This window comes from Rhamphochromis longiceps, linkage group LG19, assembly GCF_057381845.1.
Source record: "Rhamphochromis longiceps isolate RC_006_pf linkage group LG19, R_longiceps_female_GT1.1, whole genome shotgun sequence".
Taxonomy (NCBI): Eukaryota; Metazoa; Chordata; class Actinopteri; order Cichliformes; family Cichlidae; genus Rhamphochromis; species Rhamphochromis longiceps.
Window position 1 is genome coordinate 31,717,931 of NC_140575.1, and position 24,658 is coordinate 31,742,588.

At 43.3% G+C, this 24,658-nt stretch overlaps 1 protein-coding gene across 2 annotated transcripts in view; it reads left to right on the forward strand.

Moving 5' to 3' along the window:
• Positions 1 to 24,658, forward strand: part of LOC146647155 (latent-transforming growth factor beta-binding protein 2-like) — a 92,760-nt gene that overhangs the window by 38,416 nt on the left and 29,686 nt on the right. For both annotated transcript variants that reach the window (XM_085392421.1, XM_085392422.1), the window contains exons 5-14: positions 598 to 771; positions 3,620 to 3,820; positions 5,196 to 5,479; positions 6,538 to 6,640; positions 15,772 to 15,846; positions 20,535 to 20,657; positions 20,752 to 20,916; positions 22,343 to 22,663; positions 23,825 to 23,844; positions 24,073 to 24,109. In XM_085392421.1, coding sequence (XP_085248547.1) covers positions 598 to 771; positions 3,620 to 3,820; positions 5,196 to 5,479; positions 6,538 to 6,640; positions 15,772 to 15,846; positions 20,535 to 20,657; positions 20,752 to 20,916; positions 22,343 to 22,663; positions 23,825 to 23,844; positions 24,073 to 24,109 — 1,503 coding nt within the window. The remainder of the gene's footprint in view (positions 1 to 597; positions 772 to 3,619; positions 3,821 to 5,195; positions 5,480 to 6,537; positions 6,641 to 15,771; positions 15,847 to 20,534; positions 20,658 to 20,751; positions 20,917 to 22,342; positions 22,664 to 23,824; positions 23,845 to 24,072; positions 24,110 to 24,658) is intronic.

Genomic DNA, 24,658 nt, shown 5'->3' on the forward strand with positions numbered 1-24,658 from the left:
AGTTTGAGCATGTGCGAGATTGCGCAGTTACGTACTTCAGAACCTTTGGGAATTTACTCAGACACTTCTCTGACATGATAGACACTGGACCCTGGTTGCTGTTGGAAATGTGAGGTGAACGTCACCAGTTTTTCCCCCCCTTCTCTTTGATCCAACGTGCACAGCTGTCTGCCGTTCCACATCCTCCTGTTTTTAGCCACGTACCGCAGCGACGGCTGTTGAACAGCTTCCCACCATTACACAGTGCTCACCTACACTCTCTTTGTTTCCTTCACCCATACACATATCCAAAACACCTTCTCTCAAAGATAAAGGGCTTGGAGCCTAGCCCAAAAACCTAATAGCCTTCTCACCCCCCCCCCCCCCCCCCCCCTTTTTTTTTTTTTTTTTATTTCTTTTGCTGGTCTGTGGCACATCGCACGTTCAGCTGCAGCGTGCCACTGGCCAACCGTCAGCACACACCCTCGCACTTATAAACCTCCCTTTTGCCCAGACGGGGAGTGTGTCACAGTGAAGCTGAAGGTGGAAGGATGCAGCTCGTTTCTAGCCTGTCTCTGCTGCTGCCCCTTCTCAACCAGGTGTGTGTGTGTTTTCCAGGGGCCAACCTCACCTCCAACCTGGATCGCATCAAGATCGTCTTCACACCTATGATGTGCCGCAGGGTGTGCTCTGGAGGGCGTTGCTATAATAGCTGCGAGAAGGGAGACATGACCGAGGTCTACAGCGAGACCTCGCCCCATCAGCAGCCGAAGAACCAGGGCTTCCGACTCTGTGAGTGTTGACCCCGGCCCTCTGACTATCAGCAATGCCTGTCTGCCTGCTTATCTCTGTGATACTGCTCTGTGTTGTCCCTGAGTGTCTCTCGTTCTCCCTTTCGATTCTCACACACAGTCTGTGTTTGGTATCTCATTCTTTTTTTTATTGGGTGAGCTAGATAAAATGGGCATGCTGTCTGTTCTGAATACCAATCTTAGACAGGAGGCAGAGTGGTGTAGATTAAGCATGAGAGCTATGCTGAAAACTTTCACTGTCAAAGAAAAAGACGGACAGGGGAGAGCAGATTAAAAGCAAGCTCTGTAAAAGGGGCCTAATCTCCCCTTGTACACAGACACGTGGACCTAGTGGTCCCACGCTCCCCAACACTTAGCCCCATCCCTTTTGCGGTTTACACCTCGCAGTTGGCCTCGCCGTTAACCGTTTAACATGCTCTCTGGGAGGGCAGGAATGGATGAAAAAGGAGAGGGATAGGCTGAAAAGAGAGAAAGAGTAGCAGCATGAACAGGGTTTTACAGGGATTACATTAAACCTGTCATTTATCCAGAGGGCTTTGCTCCAAATTCACACAGGAGTGTCCATGGGATAGCAGGGGGCGGCTAGTGCCAAGACGAGGGTCGTACCCCCTGCGTGTTTCTGAGTTTTCTCATCAGGTTTAATGGTCCAGCTTCGACCTCAGACTAATTATGGATTAGAGATGAAGGGCGCGCATACCACACACATACATATATAGATCCGCTCCAGTTACAACTCTCATAAATATAAACTCAAACAACGATACAAACATGCAAACAACCCTCACCGAAATGCACTAGCTTATTTAGGGAGGACATCGCAGGCTTATGAATATATAAACAGGTCGATGTTGCAGATTTATGTGCACATTAGCAGGGTTTTGGAACACGGTGTAGATATTCTAAACACTTCAGCATCCTGGCAGAGACCCTTCACGAGATTACATTCCCGGCATTTCCACTTTTTCCTCAGTGGTTAGTTTTTATGTCCCACTTTTATTCTCAAACAAAAAACAAAAATCCCCTGTCTTCGTTATGTAAAAGCATGCGTTAAAGAGCACATTAAAAAGAGATTGCTTTCCATTTAGGCTCGCATCCTGTTATTGCTCGGGCCTGCGTGTTCGTCCAGGAATGTCAAGTGGACAGCAAACAGTTATCTCATGCTGTTGTTACGTTGCTTAAACGGCGCAGTAAAAACAGCGCAGTAAAAACGGCTGGATAATTGCAGCAGTGCCTCTCGATGCACAGCCTGTGTACAACACTTACTTAAAGCTGATATTAGATTGGTAGAAGTCTGTTTATTGGGTGAGAAGTGTGTGCGCATGTGCGTCTCGCTCGTTAGAGGTTGTTAAATGGACAGAAAGATAGGCAGACATGGAACCTGCTGCGGAAAGTCGACAGTAGGATGTTGTCTAAGAATAGTTCCTGCCCCATACCAGGGTGGGACTGGCCTGACACAGACCAGTGCAGACATGCATCCAACACTGAGAGGTTTTAATAGCCCTCCTTGAGTTGATAATTTAGCCCGCATGTCGAATCACAGGAGGTCTTTCTCTGTGTCTGGACATATTTAGTCTTTCTGCCCATCTCTGTCCCTGCATTGTTTCTCCTTCGTTTTATTTCTGTTTCTTTTTATTCTGTTTTTAATCTATTCTGTTAGCATTCTCCTGCTAATCCTGTTACTGTCCCATCTGATACACGATTCTATTTTTGTTCTATTCCTCCCTCTTTTCGTCCTGTGGTCTCACTCTTGTTAATGTTATGTGACAGGGAGCTCATTCCCTACATGCCATCAGAACCCGCCAGCATCTCCCTGTTCCCTGTTTGCACCCTGTTAGCCTCAGTGAGACACAGAGGATGAAGTTCCCTGTTTGTTTCCATGTCTGGCATTCTCTTTAATCTCATAGCATGCAGGCCATTTGAATCTGTATCTTGCAAAACAGTCTCTTGTTTTTGTAGAAGTGCATTGCTTCACTTTCTCATCCTTCATGCTCCAGAATAGTTCTATATTCGTCATAGTTGGATAGATTTTTTTTCCTCATTTGATTGTCTTTGATGTTTTCAGTTAGGAGAGGTCAGGTCAGAGTGAAACTGTAGATGGGAACAGGCCCAGGTATGTAGGGCGCTGGGCTGGCACCCATCCCTTATGCCAAAAGATAAGGCAATGAAAGGGCTGTTAAAGCACTACTGTCAAACACCATCTGGCCACTGCTGGTCTGTTCTGTTTTTCTTTCCACGGCAAATTACAAAATATAAATCAAATTGTAGACAGAACACATTTTGGACTTGGATTTACTTGGATGGCTATGAGCCAGTTGCACTCCTATCAATTTCTGGACAATATTTGATATTTAGGGGAACTTTTTCGCCTTTTGTCATCCAAACACGTGTCCCATATGGTATGTTGTTATTATTTTCTGCAAATTATTACAGCATGAATCATACATCATCACTCATCATCCTGCACAGGAGTATGTAATTACTGATGAGAGGCAAAACATGCCATTGAAGGAGGCACAGCGTGAGGGGCATGGCTCTGTCGCGAGGACAAAGTTGAGATTTTATAAACGTCATGTGGAATGAGGTGTCTGGTAGTGCCAAAGCAGAGAACAGCATGACTGTTGCTAACCGTTTGCAAACAAAGGCTGTCCACAGGAAGCCCTAGCACATGCCCTTCCTATTAGGACTACGCCTTCTGTTTCTTATTACCAGATCCTTGTGTGTAAGGTTAGATGATGCTGTGCAATTAAATGTGGTATGTTGTGTACTCTAAAGATTCCTCTCATTCATAACCCCTTTTTTTCTCCGTTTCTTGTCCTTCATCTTTGCAGTCTTCTGTCAGATCCCCTGTCTTAATGGAGGCCGGTGCATTGGCAGGGACATGTGCTGGTGTCCGTCAAACTCAACAGGACGGTTTTGTCACCTGCCAGTCCCTCCTCCTGCCCGACCCACCCCTCAAAGCCACAGGAACCACCAGAAACCAAAATCTCCATCCCATTCCATGTACACTCTCCCACTGTCCAATCAGCCAGGTAATCACGCTCCGGCACGCCTCCCCACTCACTCTAACTTTATTAGCATGTCTTCACATTACGAGTGCTGTTAGCTTGACACTGTGTGTGTGACATTGGCCATCACTTTTCATTTAGGATATTGTGCATATTTAAGAGACCTCAGATTGACTGTCAGTTAGCTAACATGTTCATTTCTTGATGACTCTGGCTGTACTCGTGCCTCATAACTGCAAGGTTTCCATTCTTCTAGTAAAGCTTACACTCCAACAGAGAAGTGTCGAAAAAAGAAGCAAAACACAGTTAATAAACAACAATTGTGGGTTTCCTGGCTGTTCCTTTCTTCCAGAAGCAAACGATCTCATGAATGCCTGCGATTAATCCGTTTCATTCAACATAAAATAATCACCTGACTTGAATTTTGCAACAGAAGTTGCCTTAATAAAAAAAAAGGAAGAAAAAAGCATAGCTTCATTTTTAACATTGTTTATAGTGTAGTGTTATTGCTTTCCTTGCCAACAGCACAGGTCACTTTCTATTTTAAGCAGAACAGCTCATAGATGACTCAGTACAAGTCATCTTATTGTTCACACAATGCCGCGTTCACCAGACAGAAGATATTAGAAACAGAGCACAATTGTTGTGAATAAAAGAGATAAATTCACTCTCATCTCCTGGTGTAAGCTATCGTGTCCTCCTTTCTTAGTTTCTCATTTTAGGGAACAGTTAAGTAGAAGCAGAAGGTCAGTCTAAATTCATTTAAATTACACTCAGACACATTTCATCCTCTTCTGAAAAATTTATTACTTAATAATTGCATTTAATGACAAATCCAGTCAGTGTGTTATCATGGTACAGGAAAGACATTGTTTGTCCTGCCTGTATGCTTTATATATGAAATGGAGCCATTCTTGTCCTGGACTAAGTTTTGCATTTTCTCCTTGGATTCTGCTGTCTGTGTGTGAGGTTATGATTCATGAGAGTGGGTCGGGATTCTGGGAAAAAACCTGGCACTCCCTGAAGATGGATGCTTACCCCGTGTCAGAAGGACAACAGAGCCTCACATTGCAACATCTTCTCAACTCTTCAGCAAAACTGTTTTCAGTCTTTAAAACGATTTGATTTAAACCAGAGAATCCGAAACGCTCTGTGTTGTTGTTGTTTTGTAGCATCTTAAGGGCCTCTTCACTGCCAGGAACTACCAATATGCACCAAATCTCATGACTTGATGATGAAGCAAGTGTTTGTGTAAGACTTTAGCTGAGATCTCATGCACTGCAGTATATATATACAGATTTTATCCCTTGGCAGAGGATGCTTCCCCTTAAACGGTTCAAATTTTGACACTGTAAACTATCTACTATGCTGTGTAAGCTTTGGATCTCTTCTTCTCCAGTGTCTCTCCACCCATCCTTGGTCAACGTCCACATTCAGCATCCTCCAGAAGCTGATGTCCAGATCCACCAAGTAGCTCGAGTCCAACCTGGGCAAAGACCAGCCACCACAGAGGGGGCTCACTCTGTCCAGCAGCGCTCCCAGCCTGGAAACGGACACGAACACGCCAGCGAGCACAGCAGCAGACACCCACACGCTAACGGGAATGGCCACGGCCACGCCACAACCCACATCCGTCAGAACGGAAATGTTGGAAGATGCTTTCAGGAGACGGTCGATGGACAGGTACCGTGTACACTGCTCTCAACTTATATCAATACACATAAAGTATTGTGGTCTAGGTGTTGAAACGACTGGAACGCAGTGTTTTAGCCACAGCTGCCATTATATAGTCACATCCCTTAACCTTCTCTGCTAGCTGTTGCTTCAAACAGGAAGTTTGTGAAAATGATTTATGTGTAAAGTCCGGGATTTATGAGGCTTGGCCACACTGGCCATCTCATGTTCCACCGCTTCCTCAACAAAAGCATGTTATGAGTTAGGATGCATTCAGAAGAGGTGAAGGTGAGGCTTGAAACCTCCCCATGTGGCCCAAACGGTGAGATTTTCATCGCCTGTGTGCTCAGAGTGTGGCACATTTTGTAGATTTACTGTGCTTTGCTTTAATGTATCCTAAAGCACTTGGGAAAAGGAAAGGACTTTAAGTGGCAGTGCGTGAGCTCGGCTAATCTCAGACCTCATACAGCATCTGTTAGCTTGGCTATTGTTGGGTCTTATTAGTATTTCAGTTGCAACAACACAACGAGTTGTTTTTGCCAGAATTAGTTCTTGAGTTTGTTTGTGCTCAAGTGCTGTTTCCATTATTTCCTCTCTGGTTAAGTAAGGCAATTTAAATTAAACCACTTAGTCACTATGTCAAAGAAGAACTAAACTTCAGCAAAAGAGCAGATTCACCCTGCAAATTTCCATATTATTTAACCATAATAGATTCAATCTGGAGGAAAAAATATCATCTCTTAAGTTTAATTTCTATCAGACAAAATCCGACAAGTAGGGTTTGATAGGACATTTAACCAAGAGCCCTTAATGCAGCACACCAGGAGTTTCTTAGCTGTTCTTAGGACTCGGTGTGTTTATGTCCACCTCTAACTAAACAGTCTCCGATGTGTCTGGTTCTCTCTGTCCTTGCAGAAAGGTACACACGCACACCCTGACACAAAAACATTTGCACCCTTGCCAGCGCGCACACACGCTTGCACACAAACAAGCGTGCCTACCCAAACATGTAACACTCATTCTCCAAACTTGTTTCATAGATTTAACACAGATGTGTCTTGTTGTAGTGCGGCAAGCCTCTTCCAGGGCTAACCAAACAGGATGATTGCTGTGGAAGTATTGGCTCCTCTTGGGGCCTAAACAAGTGCCAAAAGTGTCCGACCAAACCAGGTAAGCTGTTCTGACTAATCCACCAGAGTTATGTCACTTTTTTCATACAGAATTAAACTAATCTGGTTTAATTCTGTTTTGCTGTTGATGTTTGTCCTTTGGTAATCTTGCTCTGTGCCACACATCAACTCAAAAGGTAGAGTTTTCCCACTCTGATTGCTTCATATTAAGGTGTCTAAAAATTAATGCCTTAGCAGCCATTGTTTATGGTTGGTGGAGTTTTATCAGAGCATGTTTTACAGGCCTAAACAATGCTAATGAGCAGTGATGACTAGAACATAGCGTCCTTTGTTAGATTTCTAAAAACCTTTGAAAGCGGCTGCGTGACTCGCCCATGCTCCCAGTTGTTAAAATGAAGCTGTTTTCACTTCCATAAAACCAAAACCGGGAAGCAAATGAAAACACATTTAGCATGAAGATGAGAGCCTGGCAGGCGTGCCACCCACCCTGCGGGCAAAGCAAGCCAATGTGGCCTTGAATGAATGAGGAAATGAGCAACTGGTTCCCAACCAGAGATGCGGTAGGTAAGTGAAACAGCAACAGGGTGGTTGTATGTTGGCAGGAAGGCTTGGTGGTGACACTGTCCACTGTAGATGGGGGCTCTGACAGCTCTTTTTACTACTCGGAGAGCACGATGTGGTCCATGCACTGGTTTTGGCACTCCCACAGCGTACAGTGCCACATGGGAGATTCAGTTATTTCCCGCGTATCTCAATCATATTATGGTCATACCCCACAGATTTGCTAGTTTTACTGTTAGATTGACTGTACCCTCTTTAATATCTGACCAGACGTTGATCAGAAGCAGACATCATCTCTCTCTCTCTCTGTCTCCCGCCTTGATAATAGATGTCGATCTATTCTCTTGCCTCCCACGCACTGTCTCCCCAGGCATGCCAGATTCCAATTCTTTCTAAGTCCACGGCATGATCTCTTTTGGCTCCCAGATGTTTTCCCCTGCTCCCTCCTTTGAAGTTGGGGGAGAAAACAGAGTGAATACCCAATTTGCTCATTTTTGTGGCTCCTTTTGGGGGGCAGCATATCGTAGGCCAGGGTCACACAATGGCAAAGAAAGAAAGAAAGAAAGAAAGAAAGAAAGAAAGAAAGAGGGAAAAGTTAAGTAAAAAATGAAGTCATATACTCTCTCCCAGAAGTCTTTGGGTGAGTTTTAATACGAGAAATACTTTGAATTCCTCCAAGAGTGCTATTGTTCTCAGGGTAAAGACTTGGGCTTTATCTCTAAGCTACATTCCCTGCTTACTCGTCTAGGTGTGTGCTTTCTCATGCGTTTGACAGGAATGATGTGGAGCTCCTGAAGTATGATGTGTCTCTCTTTATTTTATAGCGACTGAGTCAGCCGTCGGCTCGCAGTGAGGAGAGAGGTCGTGTAGCTTAATAGGACTCTCCCGTGTGTCCTGTTGAGTACGTGATAATGATGTCATGAAAGCCCAGTTTGTTTCTAGGCGTGCATTGCTACCATTGGTCAGTTTATTGCTAAACATGCTGTTGACTAAGAGCAAGGCTTGCTACTTCATTTTTTATGATATTGGTAGAAGATGCCAGAATGACCACAGTTTAATGGGGTGCTGTTGCAGACAGGACTGCTAAGTCTTTGCTGCCTGCCTGCACATCACTGTCAGTATATCTGCATCGCACTCACTCGATACAGTCATATAGATCCAGAATGCATTGCTACTGTTACAGTCTGGCTGTGTCTCAAGTCCGTAAATGTACAGTTAGTTGTGTTACACAGCTGGATATGATACATTATTATGCACCAAGAACACTGTATCGCTTAGGGATATTTTGTGGGCTTGTTTTACTGTTTGTGCATGTGTTTGTGTGTTCATTATATTAAGAAGGTCTGACATTGCAGAGGCATAAATGCCAGTGTGTCCCATCTCAGTGGGAGATGAGGTCTTAGCAGTTAGTGCCTTTAAAAGTCACATGCTGAGGATTCCTGGCCTGTAATGAGTTCCAGATCGACCAGGCTGAAGTCAGCTCCATTTCTTTAGTTCGGATGATGAAGTGGAGTAACAAAGCAAACCCTGTGCTTTTCTTGGATTTTAAACCATTTCATTCCATCACTGCAATTTCTTTCAGCAATGCAGAGGTCCTCAAGTTTGAGAACTAACCAGTGACTTGTTAAGTCAAGTGAGAAAGAGAATAGGTGAGTTGGACAGGAGGTGATTTGGTTACATGAGTCCCATTAAGAGAAACTGGATCCGTTATAAGCTGAGAGGAATTTTATCCTTGAAAAGCAAGTGATAGGGCTGTTTGTGCAAATCTCTGGGTTAAGGATACATTTCAATCAGAAAATTAATCAGAGGTTCCCAGTTATCTGAAGGCAAATTGCTATGGCCCAAGTCTGACCTATACTGTCGTGTTGGCATCACACTCTATAGCTGGCAGCCTTTTCCTCACTGTGTTTCACTGCTCATGGAATTTCACAAGCCATTTGTCTCCCCATCTGTCACTGATGGGCAGCTTTCCTCTCAGTGACTCTCTCCATGAGCCAGGCTGAAGCCTTGGGAGGCTTCCCAAGGAGTCGGATCAGAGGTCCCCAGGGACTTTAAGTAACCACCACACCCACGGGAGCCTTGGCTTCCTCTCTCTAACCCTACCTTCCTGGGTCACCGAGGTCACCGTGTTGTCACTGCCCTCACACTGTTTTGCCCCACCCTCAATTCGACCTCTGTCTGTGTAAGTCATCTGCCTCTTTTTGCTCCCCACTCCTCTCTGTTTTCTCTCTGTAATGAGGAAGCTATTCTTCATGAGGTTTAGATCAGTAAAGTCAGATGAGGCGAAGGAGGGGCGGTGGGGGTCGGGGGGCACTCGGAGAGCTCCACAACTTCCAGATCTTCCCACATGAACTCATCCCTTCCTAAATCTTCCATCTATTCCTGAGACATTTAAACTGACCAGCTAAAGCCTGTGCTTCTTGCTTTTTATTAGCGCTGATCAAACAAGAACACTTCTTAATGACCAACAAAAACCAGAGATGCGATTACTTTGCCTTAGAAACAAGCAGCAACAGAACAGATGCACTGGAACAACTTCACAGCAGCTTCTCGTGGTGATCAGATAGAGATGTCGCATCTCTTTGACAGCATTTGATTCATTGATGTTGACTTAGCGTTATCCCTTAACAACTCAAATTATGGAATCTATTAGCTGGGCAGCAGTGTAGCTAATCAGCGCTGAGCCGACCTAACCACTACGAGAAATAAATCCCAGTTGGAGGCGCATGGATTTGAAATTTGCGATGCTTCTTAATTCGATACAAGCTACGTTAAGCATGTTTTTTTTATTGGGAATGTACCGTGGCATGCCTTATTTTGGAAGAAGCCCAGGTGGTAAATAGTCCACAGATATCATGGAGGAATGTGGTTCTGTTTTAAATGTGTTTCATGCGGGTTACACTGCCATCAGCATCTTGGAAAAGGACATTATTAAGCAAAATTGTCAAACTACAAACACTGACATGACATGCATACTTTCGTGAATAGAGACAATGAAAAGTATGTTTTCAGTAAAAGATTTAATGTGGCAGAAAAATGAAATAAACTCCTCATCAAAGCTGTTTTTGTCATTGCATCATATGTCCCATGGGATCGTTGTGTGAAAGCAATACTATACAGATGAGACTGCTGTTGATTGAGCAAATGCAGTATGTTGCAGCTTTTACATTGGTATGCATTCGCAGTGTGACGCTCATGCTAACCGCACGTATCTTTGCTGATTAGCTTTAGCTTCACTTGCAGGGACGTATTTACAGGCCGTGTGATATGGACTGTGCCAGATTGGCAAGTATGGCTTTTGCCAAGGAAACATTCTGTTTTGAGAGAAAATGACTTGTCTTTAAGCTGTTTGCTCCAATCAAGTATTGGCTCAGAGGCCAAGAAGAGATGGCTCTGCCATCGTTGCGATTCAAAAGACCTGAAACTCTGTGATGATTAAAGAGCTCCGTTTGCTCCTTCTTTTAGTTCGTCCTGTGGCGGAATGTCAGAAAGTAATTTTATGGAAAGGATCATGAGGTCTTGGCTTTGCTCTTGGGTCTTTTCTTAGAGTATACCCCGATGGAAGAGAAAGGAAGACTGTCTACCGTTTGCATCCTGTGGATGGCATCCATCCCTCCTCCCTCTTGTCCCACAAGTTCTCAGGTTTTCCAGTTGGTTAAGAGAAGAAGCCCAACACTGAGGCAAGTCCCTGGAGAAGCTGGTGAAGGGCTCTGAGCCCTGTGATTGATGGACCAGACCACTCAATCGTCTTAGAAGAACTGCCTGCAGGCCGGGTGGTCTACATTGTGATCGCACCAAAAATCTGCAATTAAAGATTTCTGTATGGCTGAGAAACCCATCTGACTCTAAGCTTTCTCCCTTCTCAGCTTCCTGTCTCTTTTTTTTCTTAGCCAGCTCTCTTATTTTGCATAAGCTGTCCTTTCATTTGAAATCCCAGCAGTGCTTTTCACTAAACAAATTTTACTTAAGGGATTTATTCAGATTTAAGTTGGGATAACACCAGCTATCAAGAAGTTTCAAGGAATCTGAATTACACTTTCAGGTCAGGGAATTTGAGCAAATATTATTGAACAGCCTCCAGTGGAATGCACAACACAACTGAATGGAGATGGACAATAAATTAGTGAGGCGTGACGAAGTCTTTTGTTGAACAGGGCTAAATGGATAGACAACAATTGAAAGGTTTTGTCTGTTCCCTCTGTGGATACAGACACGTCTGAGTTTACAGTCTTTGTAACCAAGGGCGACACTAATGATGCGCAGCTTGAGCTCACTCTTGCAAGCCACTGGCTGTCGAGCTCTATATTTTCTACACAAATCATTGTAGAAACAAGCATGGGAACTGGCACGCCATTAAATCAGGACACAATCATGCTTTACTTTTTGGATATTAATGAAAATTACATGGCCAAGTTGTCACCCATTTTTAGTTTTGGGGCTGATTATCTTTTCTTGAGGTTAGAAGACAAGGTTCTGATTCGCAGATACAGTTTCAACCAGTAATTAGGAAAGTCATTGTGAACTTTGGCAGGCAGAGCGCTTTTATGCAATTTTTTTTTAACTAGCCACAAACAGCTCAACCCTGTGGACCAATAAAACTTTTACTGAACTTATCTTAAAGTTCAAGCATTTTTAGGTCCAGGATATGCTTAAGGAAACTCTAAGTACTATCTGCCTGTTAGCTTGTAGTGAGGAATTGATTTAAGTGCAGGATACAGAATCTAAAGCTTTATTAATTAATAAATGACACTTCAAAAAACTGGCAGAAGAACCTAGAAACCCAAAAGAGGAGAAAACCGACCTTTACTCAGCAAACTAAACTGACATCTAAGGAAACAAACAGGAATTTTAAAAAAAGTCAAGGCAAAAACTTGGAGACCTGGTAGGCACATGAGTGCAAATAACAGATAATCTAACAAAGACACAGAGGAAGGAGGACTCTAAATACACAGAGCAGTGATTACATGATGAGACACAGCTGGGAGCAGGCAGACAGGTGAGAACAATCAATGACAGGTGAAGTCAGTCACAAAGGAGGAAGTAAAACTCACACAAGACAGGAAAGAGAACCCTTCAAAGTAAGGAACTAAAGGTCAATTGAAAAATAAAATCAAAACACTAGAACGGGGATGTTGAACTCGTTTTACATCATGGGCCACATACAGCTCAGTTTACAATTGAGTAAAATGTTTGGCATCACTGTCAGTGAAAAAGGGTTTAACCATGAATTTAATCCCTGAGATATCTTATTATTAGAAACATAAGTATAATTTCAACAGCATGTCTCAGTTTTTTCAAAGAATTCAGCTGTAGCAAATCAAAGACATTTGTCAGCACAACTGTTTGGGCTTCACGTCTAAGAAATAAATGTGTAAAATTTACAGAAAAAAGTTCTGGTAGCTCATTGCCTATACTGTCCTGTAATTATAAAGCAGAAATGTCTGTTAATTCACAGAAAACGTCCTTTTTGGGGGTGTGGTCCCATTGTAAGAACAGAAATTTCTTTAGTTAGTAGTGAAAAAACAGGAAATTTAATTCTTTAATCAACATTTAATTTAATGTAATTATTTTGGTGTAGTGTGAATAGCCATGGGTGAGGTCTTTATCAGCAGGAAAATCTGTAGAACTTGTTAAAATACATTTAAAAGTCCAAATGGCCTCCTTCACAATTTTTCAAAGCCATCCACTGAGCCAGTTCTAGCCCTTGGGCCTTATGTTTGACACCCCTGCACCACGAAAATAGTTACCCAAAGACGCACCACAACTAGATAAACATAAGAAAGGTGAACTGGAAGTAGAATTATAATGATAAACTCACCGTTACTAGAATAAAAATGACATCAATCGAGAATCCAAAACTCAGATACACGGAAAACCCCCTAAAACCATAATGACACCAAAACAGAGTCTGTGCTAGCAGTACTTTACTGTTAGCATGCCTGTATATGTGCCTGTATATGTGCAAATATTTCAGTTTTTCACCACTGTTACTCAAATAATTAGGCTTTAAAGATGCACAAGCACAACATATTACCTGTCTCTCAAATTCATCTTAAAGCTGTTCATCTCTGCAGGGAGTCTTCTTCTCCCTGCTAATAAGCTTTATTGAGACTCCCGGACCTCCCCCACTGTGCTTCCCTTGGCATGTGCACCCTGCTGTCACTCAGGCCAGACTTTCCTTGATCCCATCACTGTGGGAGGACGTGCCCGTCGCTCCTACCACAACATCTCATTACTCAGAAACTTCGGAGGGGGATTAGGAGGGTCTGGAGGAAGATGAGGAGGTGGGCAGGCAGGAATAGGGGCGTTGCTTTGCCACAGTTCCCCCCTTTTCGAGTTGCCCGCTTCATGCTGACCCACTTCTGCTCTGTCAACCCTCAGGTACATTGACCCTGCCTGGTCGACTGGGTCACAGCGGGACCAAAGCACAACTCAGCTTCCAGGACTTCATTCCCAGAAGTGCCACACATTCCAGTCACTCCTGGGAAAATGGCACAAACTCATGACTGATTGCTGGGTTTTGGTTTGATGGATTGCTGTCTTGGCATTTTGACTCTTGTACACTATATAGTAAATAAGGGAGCAGCTGAATCAATACCCGAAGCATGTATTTAACACTGGTGGCATGTACAGACAGAAAGAACTGATGGATTATAGAGATAGGTTCTTTTCTTTTAGGGCAGGGATAGCTCAGTAGGTAGAGTGGTGGCCCCATGATCGGAAGGTCGGGGTTTGATTCCCCTGAACAGCTACCCTGAGGTACCCCTGAGCAAGGTACCGTCCCTACACACTGCTCCCCGGGCGCCCAATGGCTGCCCACTGCTTCACTGAGTGAATGGGTTAAATGCAGAGAGGGATTTTCCCCACGGGGACCAATAAAGTACACTTTCTTCTTTCTTTCTGGTTCTTCTTACCCTGTCAGGCATCATTTACATCTTACTAGAGCACTCTTTCAGTCAACAACACATTGGTTTTCTTGGGCTGAACCGAACTGACTTCTCTCCCTTTCCCAAATACCTCTGCTGGCAAAGCAGTGGTGTTTTACGTTCTTGCGTGCGTCACGTCTTTTCTAGACCCTTCATCACTGTGGCAGCAGATTCAAAGCAATGCATTGCTGTGGTATAATGTTATTTTTTACGCCCATAGTGTGAATCAAAAGATTGTCATTGCTGTCATTCCTTTCTTGAGCAGAAAACCTTCATGTTTTTTTTCCTCTCAGTGGATGATGACTTGAAGAGGGCGAGTCTTTAGCCAAATCTGTTTGGTTGTGTGGGCGCTGAGTGGCAGTTGTGTTGGCATGGTTAAAACTCCTGACTTTTCATGTGCTGTATGCTGGTGCATGATCACTTGCACTTAATATCCTCCCTCAGATGCTTAAGGCTATTACACAAATTCAGCCTTACCAGTCTGAGAGAGTAATGAGCATACTGGTGGTCATGCTCTGCACCTGATGCCCCATTTTCAGGCTTAGAAGTAATGGAAGTGCTCCAGAGGTACACAAGGAGATGACTTTGAATCAGACAGTGACCAGATTTAAATAGTTTTTGCTTTTTATGGGCGGAGAGAGAACTTTTGATTGCACCTCATATAGTGTATATAGCACAGGGTGTTGTAATCATTTCTCTGAGCTGTCTGATGTGTGTCACACTGTACAGTCTATAATAGCTAAAGACTCTTCTGTCTTGCTAACAAGCATATTGTTATTCTTTACAGTCCTCTACAGCCAAAAATACATGTTTTTTTCTTTCAAAATCAGAAGTTAGATATTATCTTTTCAACAGTCATAGAGAATCTGAGTCATCTGAGTCATGGAAAGATCTGGTACCAATAATCACTGTCTATGTTAAGAAAGACTTTCATAGAGTTCCCCCTAATCTCTGTTAAAAAACACAGATATGGATACACACACATTTAGACACTAACAGACTTACTCTTTGCCACATTGACCCCCTGTACATTTAATGGAGCGTGCCGGGGCTTGACTGGGTGCCGAATAAGTAATGACACCATGTTTTCAGGCTTCTAACACTGACAGTTTGCCCGCACTGGGGCAGTAACCGAGAAATGTGTTATTTACTGCAGCACCTCTCAAGCGCACACCTGAAACACACACATGCCACGTGATTTGTACTGCTTTGGCAAAAAACAAGCGTTAAGACATTTTGGCCAATCATTTTCCTGTGAGCAGCACATTAATCGTCATTCCTTGTGCGCACATTTAAAGCTTTAGTCTCTCGTTTAACTAGATTTGCACCGTGGTTGATGAAAACGGTCAGGGCTGTCATAAAGGCTTAGTCAACAAATTTATGATGATGTGCCTAGGGATTTACACAATTATGAATGGCATAGAGCATTATTACATTTTGTTGGATGACAAAGCTGCCTTATAAATGTAATTGATGGGGAGCCCATTTGACTCTTGCTGGAGTCCCTCAAGGCTCAGTTGTGGGTTCCTTGTTTTTCCTATTACTGAGACCTTAAATTCTCCTAAACTTGAGCTCCTTCTCTTCTCCCTCTCTGATGAAAGCACTCCTCTGTACCAAAGAATCATAGCACATCATTTAAGATCACTGAGCTTCTCTGAACTGTTGTTTTTGTTTCTGTTTACAGCATATGCAGTGATTGCGAATGGACAGGTGGAATGTTCCAAAGGTTTTAAACGAATGAATGTCACACACTGTCAAGGTAAGCCTTTGCATGAAATATGCTGGAAAGGGTTTAAACATTTTATGAGCTTTAAGTGACTGCATGTTTATTTTAGCAGTAACAAAGATATATTAAAATAATTAAATCACTGTGATCAAATAAACTCACTGTCCACTTCATCGGGTATATCTTGCTAGTACCAGGTCGGACCCTCTTTCACCTTCAGGACCTCTTTAATCCTTTGTGGCATAGATTCAGCAAGGTGCTGGAAAGATTTCTCAGAGATTTTAGTTCATGTTGACATGACAGCATCACACTTGCTGCTCCTCCATTATATTTATTTACGGTTCCACCACGTTGGATCGAGGTCAGGTGAATGTGGAAGCTAGTCGAATAAAGTGAACTCATTGCTATGTTCAAGAAATTAGTTTCAAATTGTATGAGTTTTTTGACATGATGTGTTCTGATGGCTTTGCCGAAAGCAGCCATCAAAACATGGGTGCACTGTGGTCATGGACAATACGTAGGTAGGTTGTGGCATTTAAATGATGCTTGACTGGTACTAAGGGGCCCAAAATGTGCCAAGGAAACATCCATCCACCATAACACCACAAACGCCAGCCTGAACTGTTGATACAAGGCAGGATGGATCCATGTTTTCATGGTGTTTACTCCAACTTCTGACCCTACCATCTGAACGTCTCAGCTGAAATCAAGAGGCATTAGACTAAGCCCATCTGCTTCAAGGTTTAACATTTTGTGTGATCAGAGATGGTCTTCTGCATACCTTGGTTGTACCAAGTGTATCTTTGAGTTACTGTTGCCTTCTTATCAGCTCATAGCAGTGTGGCCATTATCTAACAAGACATTTTCTCCTGGAGAACTGCTGCTCCCTTGATGCTTTCGCTTTTTCTGATCATTCTCTTTTAACCCTAGAGATGGTTTTGTGGGAAAATTCCAGTAGATCTGCAGTTTCTGCAATACTGAAGACCAGACAAGCCTGTCTGGCATCAACAACCACATTCAAAGTCACTTAAATCAAGTTTCCTCCATATTGTGATTCTCAATTTAAACTTAAGCAGATTGTTTTGACCATGTCTACATGCTTAAAAGAACTAAATACATGCCTGTTCTAGTCATTGATAGACACCAAATCCACTATCTTGAATGTTACTCGTGATAGCTACATATGAATCATTTCTCCACCGCCTAGAAGGGCTGCTTATAGTGGCCATCTAGCTCACAGCACATTTCTAGAGCAGAAGAAGGACTGCTGTTGTCATTTGCAGGTAACAACACAAAATGACATAGAAGACCTCCAGCAGCAACCTGGTTAGCCCCCCAGTGGGGAAACTCGAGTTTGCAAAGAAGTACTTTCAAAATCTTCAAATGTTCAGATTATACTGTGGTAACCGATGATGTACCTGGAGAACACACTTAATTAAAGTCCTTGCTTGGGAGACTGACTTTTTTGCCCCCCACTTCCCATGTCTGGGAAACAGGTCAAGACCACAGTTAGGGTTTGTCTGGGGTCAGAGTTCAGCAGTCAATAAGCACCTGGGGCTCCTGTTTTAATTGGTCTTGGGGTTCTGAGTTAATGTGGTAGGCTGTGATCGTGGCATGGATGGCTCTCTGAGTACTTGTGAGCATCAGATTGCTGCTTTGCCTGCTTTTCCCGTCCATCTGTATGTAAAACAAACATGGTTGTCCCTGAACATATACACTGTGTTATCGTCCATTTCAACATCCCAGCAGTGGCTGTTTGTCAGCTTGTGTTTGGTTTAGGAATCAGTAAACACCCACGGTGTCAACTCTCCCGCTAAAGAATTCCAACCATTTGCATTTGTTGGTGTCAGTAAATAGCCTTGGAAATGGCTCAATGATGTATACTTTATTGATCCCCGTGGGGAAATTCCTCTCTGCATTTAACCCATTCACTCAGTGAAACAGCCACTGGGCGCCCGGGGAGCAGTGTGTACGCACGGTACCTTGCTCAGGGGTACCTCAGGGTAGCCGTTCAGTGGATTTGAACCCCCGACCTTGGGGCCACCACTCTACCTACTGAGCTATCTACCTAACACTGACAACTGAGGCTAACAGTTACAAACTGCAGCTTTTCTGATGGCTCACATTATCATGTCATGATCCAAAGGGCAATGCTTGCTGAGGCATATGGAGTAGAACAACCTAAAAGTCCAGTTTTGACTCTCCGTATAGAAGACCTCATCCTTTAGTTCAGCAAGTTCAACATGTTTTCTGCAGAGAACAATCACAATATTGATGTTTTCAGGTAATTATTGAGCAGGACGCTCCTGTTTTCCAATAATGTGTCGAGCAGCCAATGAATGTAGAAATTTATCTTTCTATTATTCATGCTTTTCTTCTGTGATTGCTTCAAGATGTTTCCCTCTTCCAGTTGCTCCTTTCCTGAGTTCCAAAAAAGCAAAGCTGACAGTTACCCACAATATTTACTCCGTTCCCCCAAAAATTATTTCTAATTTAAGGACTTTTGCTATCTGCCAAGAAGGAAAAAAAATCAGCTTTTTCTGAGATTTTGTCATTATTATTAGGACGGGGTCAAGCCCTCCTTCCTGTGGCTCCAGTCTCGAGCTGCTTGTAATGTGTTTTATTGGAACAGAACAGGGCTTGTCTCGTATTTGGTAATAGTCCTGATTTACTGCCAGTCTGCCTACATCCGCTGACCTTTGCGGTCAGTGACATCGTCGCCACAGCACGATAAGATTTCCTATCAGCGTCATGCTCTCAGGTCTCAGACTTCAGAGATGATTCCTTATCTTCAGAGGCTTCCTTCTCAAAAATTTAGGTCACTGAATTGGCCATTTGTAGCTGTGGTTGTTAGATGAAAAAGCCCGCAGAGATGCATGTGCAGGCCCTGTTGTGTGTGGTAAACTAGTGCTGGGAGCAGGTCACATTACTCATACACCACTTCAAAGAGGAGATTAATGAAGTCTTATGCAACTCTTTGGACATTTTTGATCAAGTTAATAAAAGCTGCTTATGATTTCACAACACTGACATTTGACACTCATCGTGTCGACTTGCTAGCCTGGTATTCAGGCTGCAATACTGATAGAGAAATATGTTGAAAAAGCCTGGTTTTCCCAGTAATGGCGCTTTGGCTAAATTCTGACCATGTGTATTCACTTCACAGACTTCCAAAGTGGTCCAAAGGTGCTCTCTTTACTCACAACCCAAAATACACAGTATAGGGAGCAATGTTGCCAGTTTGCTTTACATAGTTTCTGTAGATAATTCTGTAGGTGTTCACATGGGTTTTGAACAAAGAGGGGAAAGGTCAAGTAAGCAGCAGACTGATGCTCAAATCAGGGAACTTTGTCATGTGCTGGTAGACTATAAAAACAGTCACGCTAAAAGCCGTGAGCTCTTACCACAAGTGATGTTTGTCAAGAAGAGCAACCAAGCATAAATTCAGAATAGATGTTGAGATTAGCGCTGGTCATGGAAGGTTGCCACGGAAGCCGGTTTCAATTTAAATCAACCCACCAGCAGACTGTAACACTACCACTAATCTGGGACTCGACTGAATCATGGATTAAAGACCATGAGATAAACGGTGACCTGATTTCAGGTGTCCAGACGCTACCTGAACTAAAGTTAAATCACTACAAAAAGTGTAGACTTGGGGGAAACCGGCATGACATCAGTCGTTTCTTCACAGTACGTCACTGTAAGGTGGAAAAGCGCAACGAAAACCCAAAATGGAAACGAAAAAGGGGCGACAAACAACAAGAAAAACATTAAGGCTTTCCCTGGATTTCTTTCAGCCCATTGATTTTATCAGCCCCGACCTTTTGTAAGCTCACTTTTTCCAGCAGGAAGGAAAACAACAAAACAAGAGCAGATTCATTCAAATTGGGGGAAAATCTGTGGTGGCAGGTTGTCGGGTTCTAGTCGTCAATGCAGTGGGAAAAGACCTAATGATGTACTCTTTGTTTAACACGGTAGAACAACAATCCTTGCCTGGTCCCAGTGTGATCACATGACTAAGCGCCTTAAGCATGTCCCCCTATGCTTCTGGCTGGCACACTTGTTAGCTTGTCTCCGTTTACCTTAGGGACTCAGGAGCTCTTGGAGCGAGAGGCAAACTCCTCTGGCCACTCTACCATTTCTGCATGTGGTTTAAGCCAGACAGAGGAAAAAATAAATACATTTTAAAAAATCTCTTTAATAACTTTCACTTATTGACGTAAGCTGAGGATCTCGTAACCATATTGGACGCTGTGAAGGAAAGATGCTGAGGATGATGACAATCTGAAACTCTCAGTGATATGCTCTATGTCTACATGACTGCACGTGTTCCCACAGCTGCAATATTTTACTTTCCAAGCAAGACAGGATTTTGAGCGTGTATTGTTTTACACCCGTCAAATGTGTATGTCTCCCTCCTGTCATCACGATTTCATGCACTTGTGTAACCTTAATGTTTCCATATTTCATCGCCTCCCCACAGCGAGCGGCTTTGCTTACATGATCTGTTGCAATTTTCTGACACCTTTCAATGTGTGAATCATTGCTGCCCAGTGTATTGGAAAGAAAATGCACCAAAGTTGATATTGATATGTGCAGTTTTGGTGGGGGGTGAGACTGAAAATCGTTTTTTTTTCCTGGGAATAAACATGACTTCATGAAATTTCCATAAGCCAGGATATATTTGAAATGACTGATGTACTCTGCCTATTTCACAGACATCAACGAGTGCCTGTTGCCTGGAATATGTAAAAACGCTGAATGTCTCAACACCAAAGGAAGCTACAGGTGCACATGTAAACCAGGCTATATGTTAGATCCTGCCAGAAGCCACTGTGTCTGTAAGTATTGCTTGTTTTTTTGGATTCGTAACACACACTTTAAGACTAGGCTTTTTTATGCCTTTCTTGTGTTCCAATTTCTCTTCTCTACCAGCGGACAAAGCAGTGTCTGACCAGAGGGCGCCGTGCTACAGGTCTGTTTCAGCGGCAACATGCTCTCTGCCACTCACTAATCACCTCACCAAGCAGATCTGCTGCTGCAGCAGAGTGGGCAAGGCCTGGGGAGCTGGGTGTGATCGTTGTCCTTTACCAGGATCAGGTACAGCCCCAAAAGCTGCCCTGTGCTCCTCTTCTGCTGACCCAAAAAATGATCTTGTTTTCTATTTCTGCATTGACTGTACTCCCCTTCTTGAGTTAAACGCTTTTGCAGAAATAAAGTGTTGCATGCAAGCTTATGCAAGGGCTAGCAATGGTAATGAAAGAATAGGGGGAAAAAATATTTACCGCTCAGTCACCATTCTGTTCTTTGCCAGGCGTGTAATGCAGTTCAAAATAGCTAACTGTGTTTGGAGTGGAAAAGGACCAAAAACATAACAGTTTTCATATTTTGGAGGCTACATAAGAGTGGGAGTCAGTCTTGTGTTATCGCTCCAACCCTCAGAGAGAAACCCCACTAATAAACCGGCAAAGCTTCACAGCAGAAATGCGTGACCTCGCCAAGTGAAACATGGGAAGTAGTTGTCGTTTTTTCATACTGATTTAATCTTCAAAGTCTCTGAGAGAAACAAGCTGGTTTTATTGAGTGTCTGTACTAGCCAGTGATTCATGGGGATTGTCATAGATCAGATATCATAGACACAGACCTCCACGGTGCTGCTCAGTTAGGACCGACGCAGTGCATGGGCGCACGGCCTTTGATTATTTCGGACGTTAGCTTTTTGGATGGCCTGAAAAGCTGTTAGACCCCTGAACAGAGCAGCCAGAGCCATTACTTGTGACTCGGTAACAGGAGCCCAATGAGTTTAATTCCATATTTACGCCGATTCTTCAGATGTGGCTTCTGATCATATATAGCCCCATTTCCCTCCACTTTAAATTCATCATTCAGTAGCCTATCATATCCACGTTTCCTGTATTTACACAAGCGTTTACAGTGACCGCATATCTGTCATTACTCATATCTCTATTCCAGACTCTTTTGGCATAGAGTAGCCGGGTTTCAGGTCAGGTAGGGGACAAAGAGCCTCTCACTTGTAATGGATTCACCATTGCTGAGGCTTTTTGGACTCCGATACAAAGAGGTGCAGTCTCCTGCCTTTTATCTAGCCAGCCAATCCTCCATTAGCCTCTCACTCACATGCCTTTACACCAAAGAGTTCAAAGGTCATTCAGCATTACATGATCCTCTACTTCCCACAGTTTGAGAGTGCCGATATGCCCACATGTTTTCAAATCCCGTCGCTGTTAGCCTCCTCTGACAGCTGTCACTGGCCTGGCAGCTTGCTAAGTTCTGCAGCAGTCACCGAAACCCAATCTCCCTGTTCACAGCAGAGCATAAAGTACAGCGTGCCTGTCGTAACTGTATTACATGGATGGCTTATGGTGTTACTTTGAATATCAGATAGAAATAAGAGCCACGATTATGCTGTCAAAAGTTAAATGTCAGTTTTTCGAGCTGAAGCTCAGAATGCAGAGGTGATGTTTTCGATCACTTACTGGTCGCTCCTGTGTCTCCTGTGCTGCAGACCACTTCAAGGAGATCTGCCCCGCTGGCCACGGATACACTTACTCGCGATCTGACGTCCAGATTTCTCTTCGACAGCTGGATGATGTCGAGCTGCAGAGCATGGGAGTGTCACTCGAGGATGAGAGCCCTACTTATCCGCAGTTTCCATTTTCTCAGCCTTCGTTTCCCAGTGGGCCCCAGTACCCCAGCTACCCCGAAACACCGCAGCTACCCCAATACCCCGAATACTCTGAGACCCCACAAGCACCCCAGTACCCTTTGACTCCACAGCATCCCTCACATCCAGCCAGAGAAACACCTAGACCGCCACACACAGATGGTAAGAATAAGTTTTATGTTGGTAAATATTTGCACTGTATGACAAAGAGTTGAAACAGTGTTCTTAGCGAATGCGTAGGCCTTGGATGTTACCTAAACATGGTATTCATTTAAACCCGAGGATGTTTCAGTCAGGACCACCATACAGTGGTCAAAAGAAGATTGTCAATTCTCTGGCAATGATTTACATTTGACCGTATGGCTCTGATCTGGGACCTGGAAAGCACAAGTCAGCCTTTCATGCCAGGCAAAGCAGCAGCAGGGCCATTCAGATCAGAGCAGGCATCACTGAGAGCAGATGACATTCATTAAGTCAGACCCAGAAGAAAAGGGGGAAGCTGGGGTGGAGCTGTTCTGCAAAGTGTCTCGAAGATGCAAAGCAACTATAAGTTGGCTAGAGGAGCTTAAGTAGTGCTTAAACAACACATACCAGCTGGATGCATCAAAGGGGATGAGCTGACCCATCAACTGACATGGGCTGGCACGTAGATCAGCTGATGAGTTTAGTCTGTCAGAAGAGTGACGAGCTTGATTTTTGCCACAGCCCGTGACATAAACAGTTCAGAGCAGCTGCAATGATTGCACAATGGCAGTTTTTTATAGACAGGATGCAGTGCATTAACATTATTGTGAAAATGTAAACATCAACAAGCTGCTTTGATCTCCGTGAATAAAAGCTTGATAGATGGAACATATTCACAGCGGTCTAAGTGAAACCCCAGCGAGCATCAAAAAAAGCCTGCAACAACAAGTAATCCACACGGATCATGAAGCTTAATCCTCAGGATTTTAAGCAAATGCATCTTCCTGATTTAAGCTTTGTGAGATACTGTATTGGCAGTGCTGCAACATTTTGATTTGTATGTGGAGACAGTTCTTTAAATATTTTGGGATTTTTGTCTTCATTATCGGAGATATCTAATTCCATGTTTTTCTTTCATTTTTCTTGGCCAACAGTGTACACTATCTCTCACAAATATTTGAAAAAAAAATCTGGCCAATTTTTGTTAGGGAAAAAAAGGATCACCAAAGCTGCAGACGAGTGTCTAAAGGCAACATGCGTGTATACATAATTGAACAAAAATGTGTTTTGTGATGGCACATGTTAATGCAGATGTAATGTGTTCTCCACTGATAAACTTTTCCTCTTTTTTTGTGGTAGATGTGGAAAGTCTGAGCCCGGTAAGTTCTCCCTCCTTTGGTGCATGCTTCTTCTCGGCATGTGTTCTAGCTATTTCAGCTGGAGGGTTTGTTATGATTATATAACTTCTTCAGACCACATTTTGGTAGATGTGCACATCTAATTAGCACAGAATTTACCAACAAATACCGGAATGCTGTGAATATAAATATGGTGGTGAAAAATGTAGCCCAATGTTTTTTAATGAGTAATATTTGCTCGTTTTCCAGCCAGCTGTTGGGACAGAGTTACCGCCACAGTATCCAGGTATCTTCTCTTTTCCTTCTTTATTCATTCAGATCATACGAGACTGGTAGTTGAACAAGTAAGATAAGATAAGATAAGATAAGATAAGATAAGATAGAACTTTATTAATCCCTCGGGTGGGTTCCTCTGGGAAATTCGACTTCCAAAAAGCACAGCAACGACCGAAGTTACAGTTACAGAATTGTTATACACACACACACACACACACACACACACACACACACACACACACACACACACACACACACACACACACACACACACACACACATATATAAATACAGAGACAAATATAAATAAAATATACAAAGGGGATAAATAGAATAAATAGGAATAAAAAATAAAAATACAAGTGAATTGCACATTTCAAGTATTGAGTCTATTGCACTGTTGACTATTTACAAAAAGTATTGCACAAAAGGTATTGCACAGTGAGGTGAAGAGGCACTACAGCTTAGTTGTTCCCCCCTCCTTTGTCCTCCTGTTTCCCCCCCACTCTCCCCTCCAGAGAGGAGTTAAACAGTCTGATGGCGTGTGGGACAAAGGAGT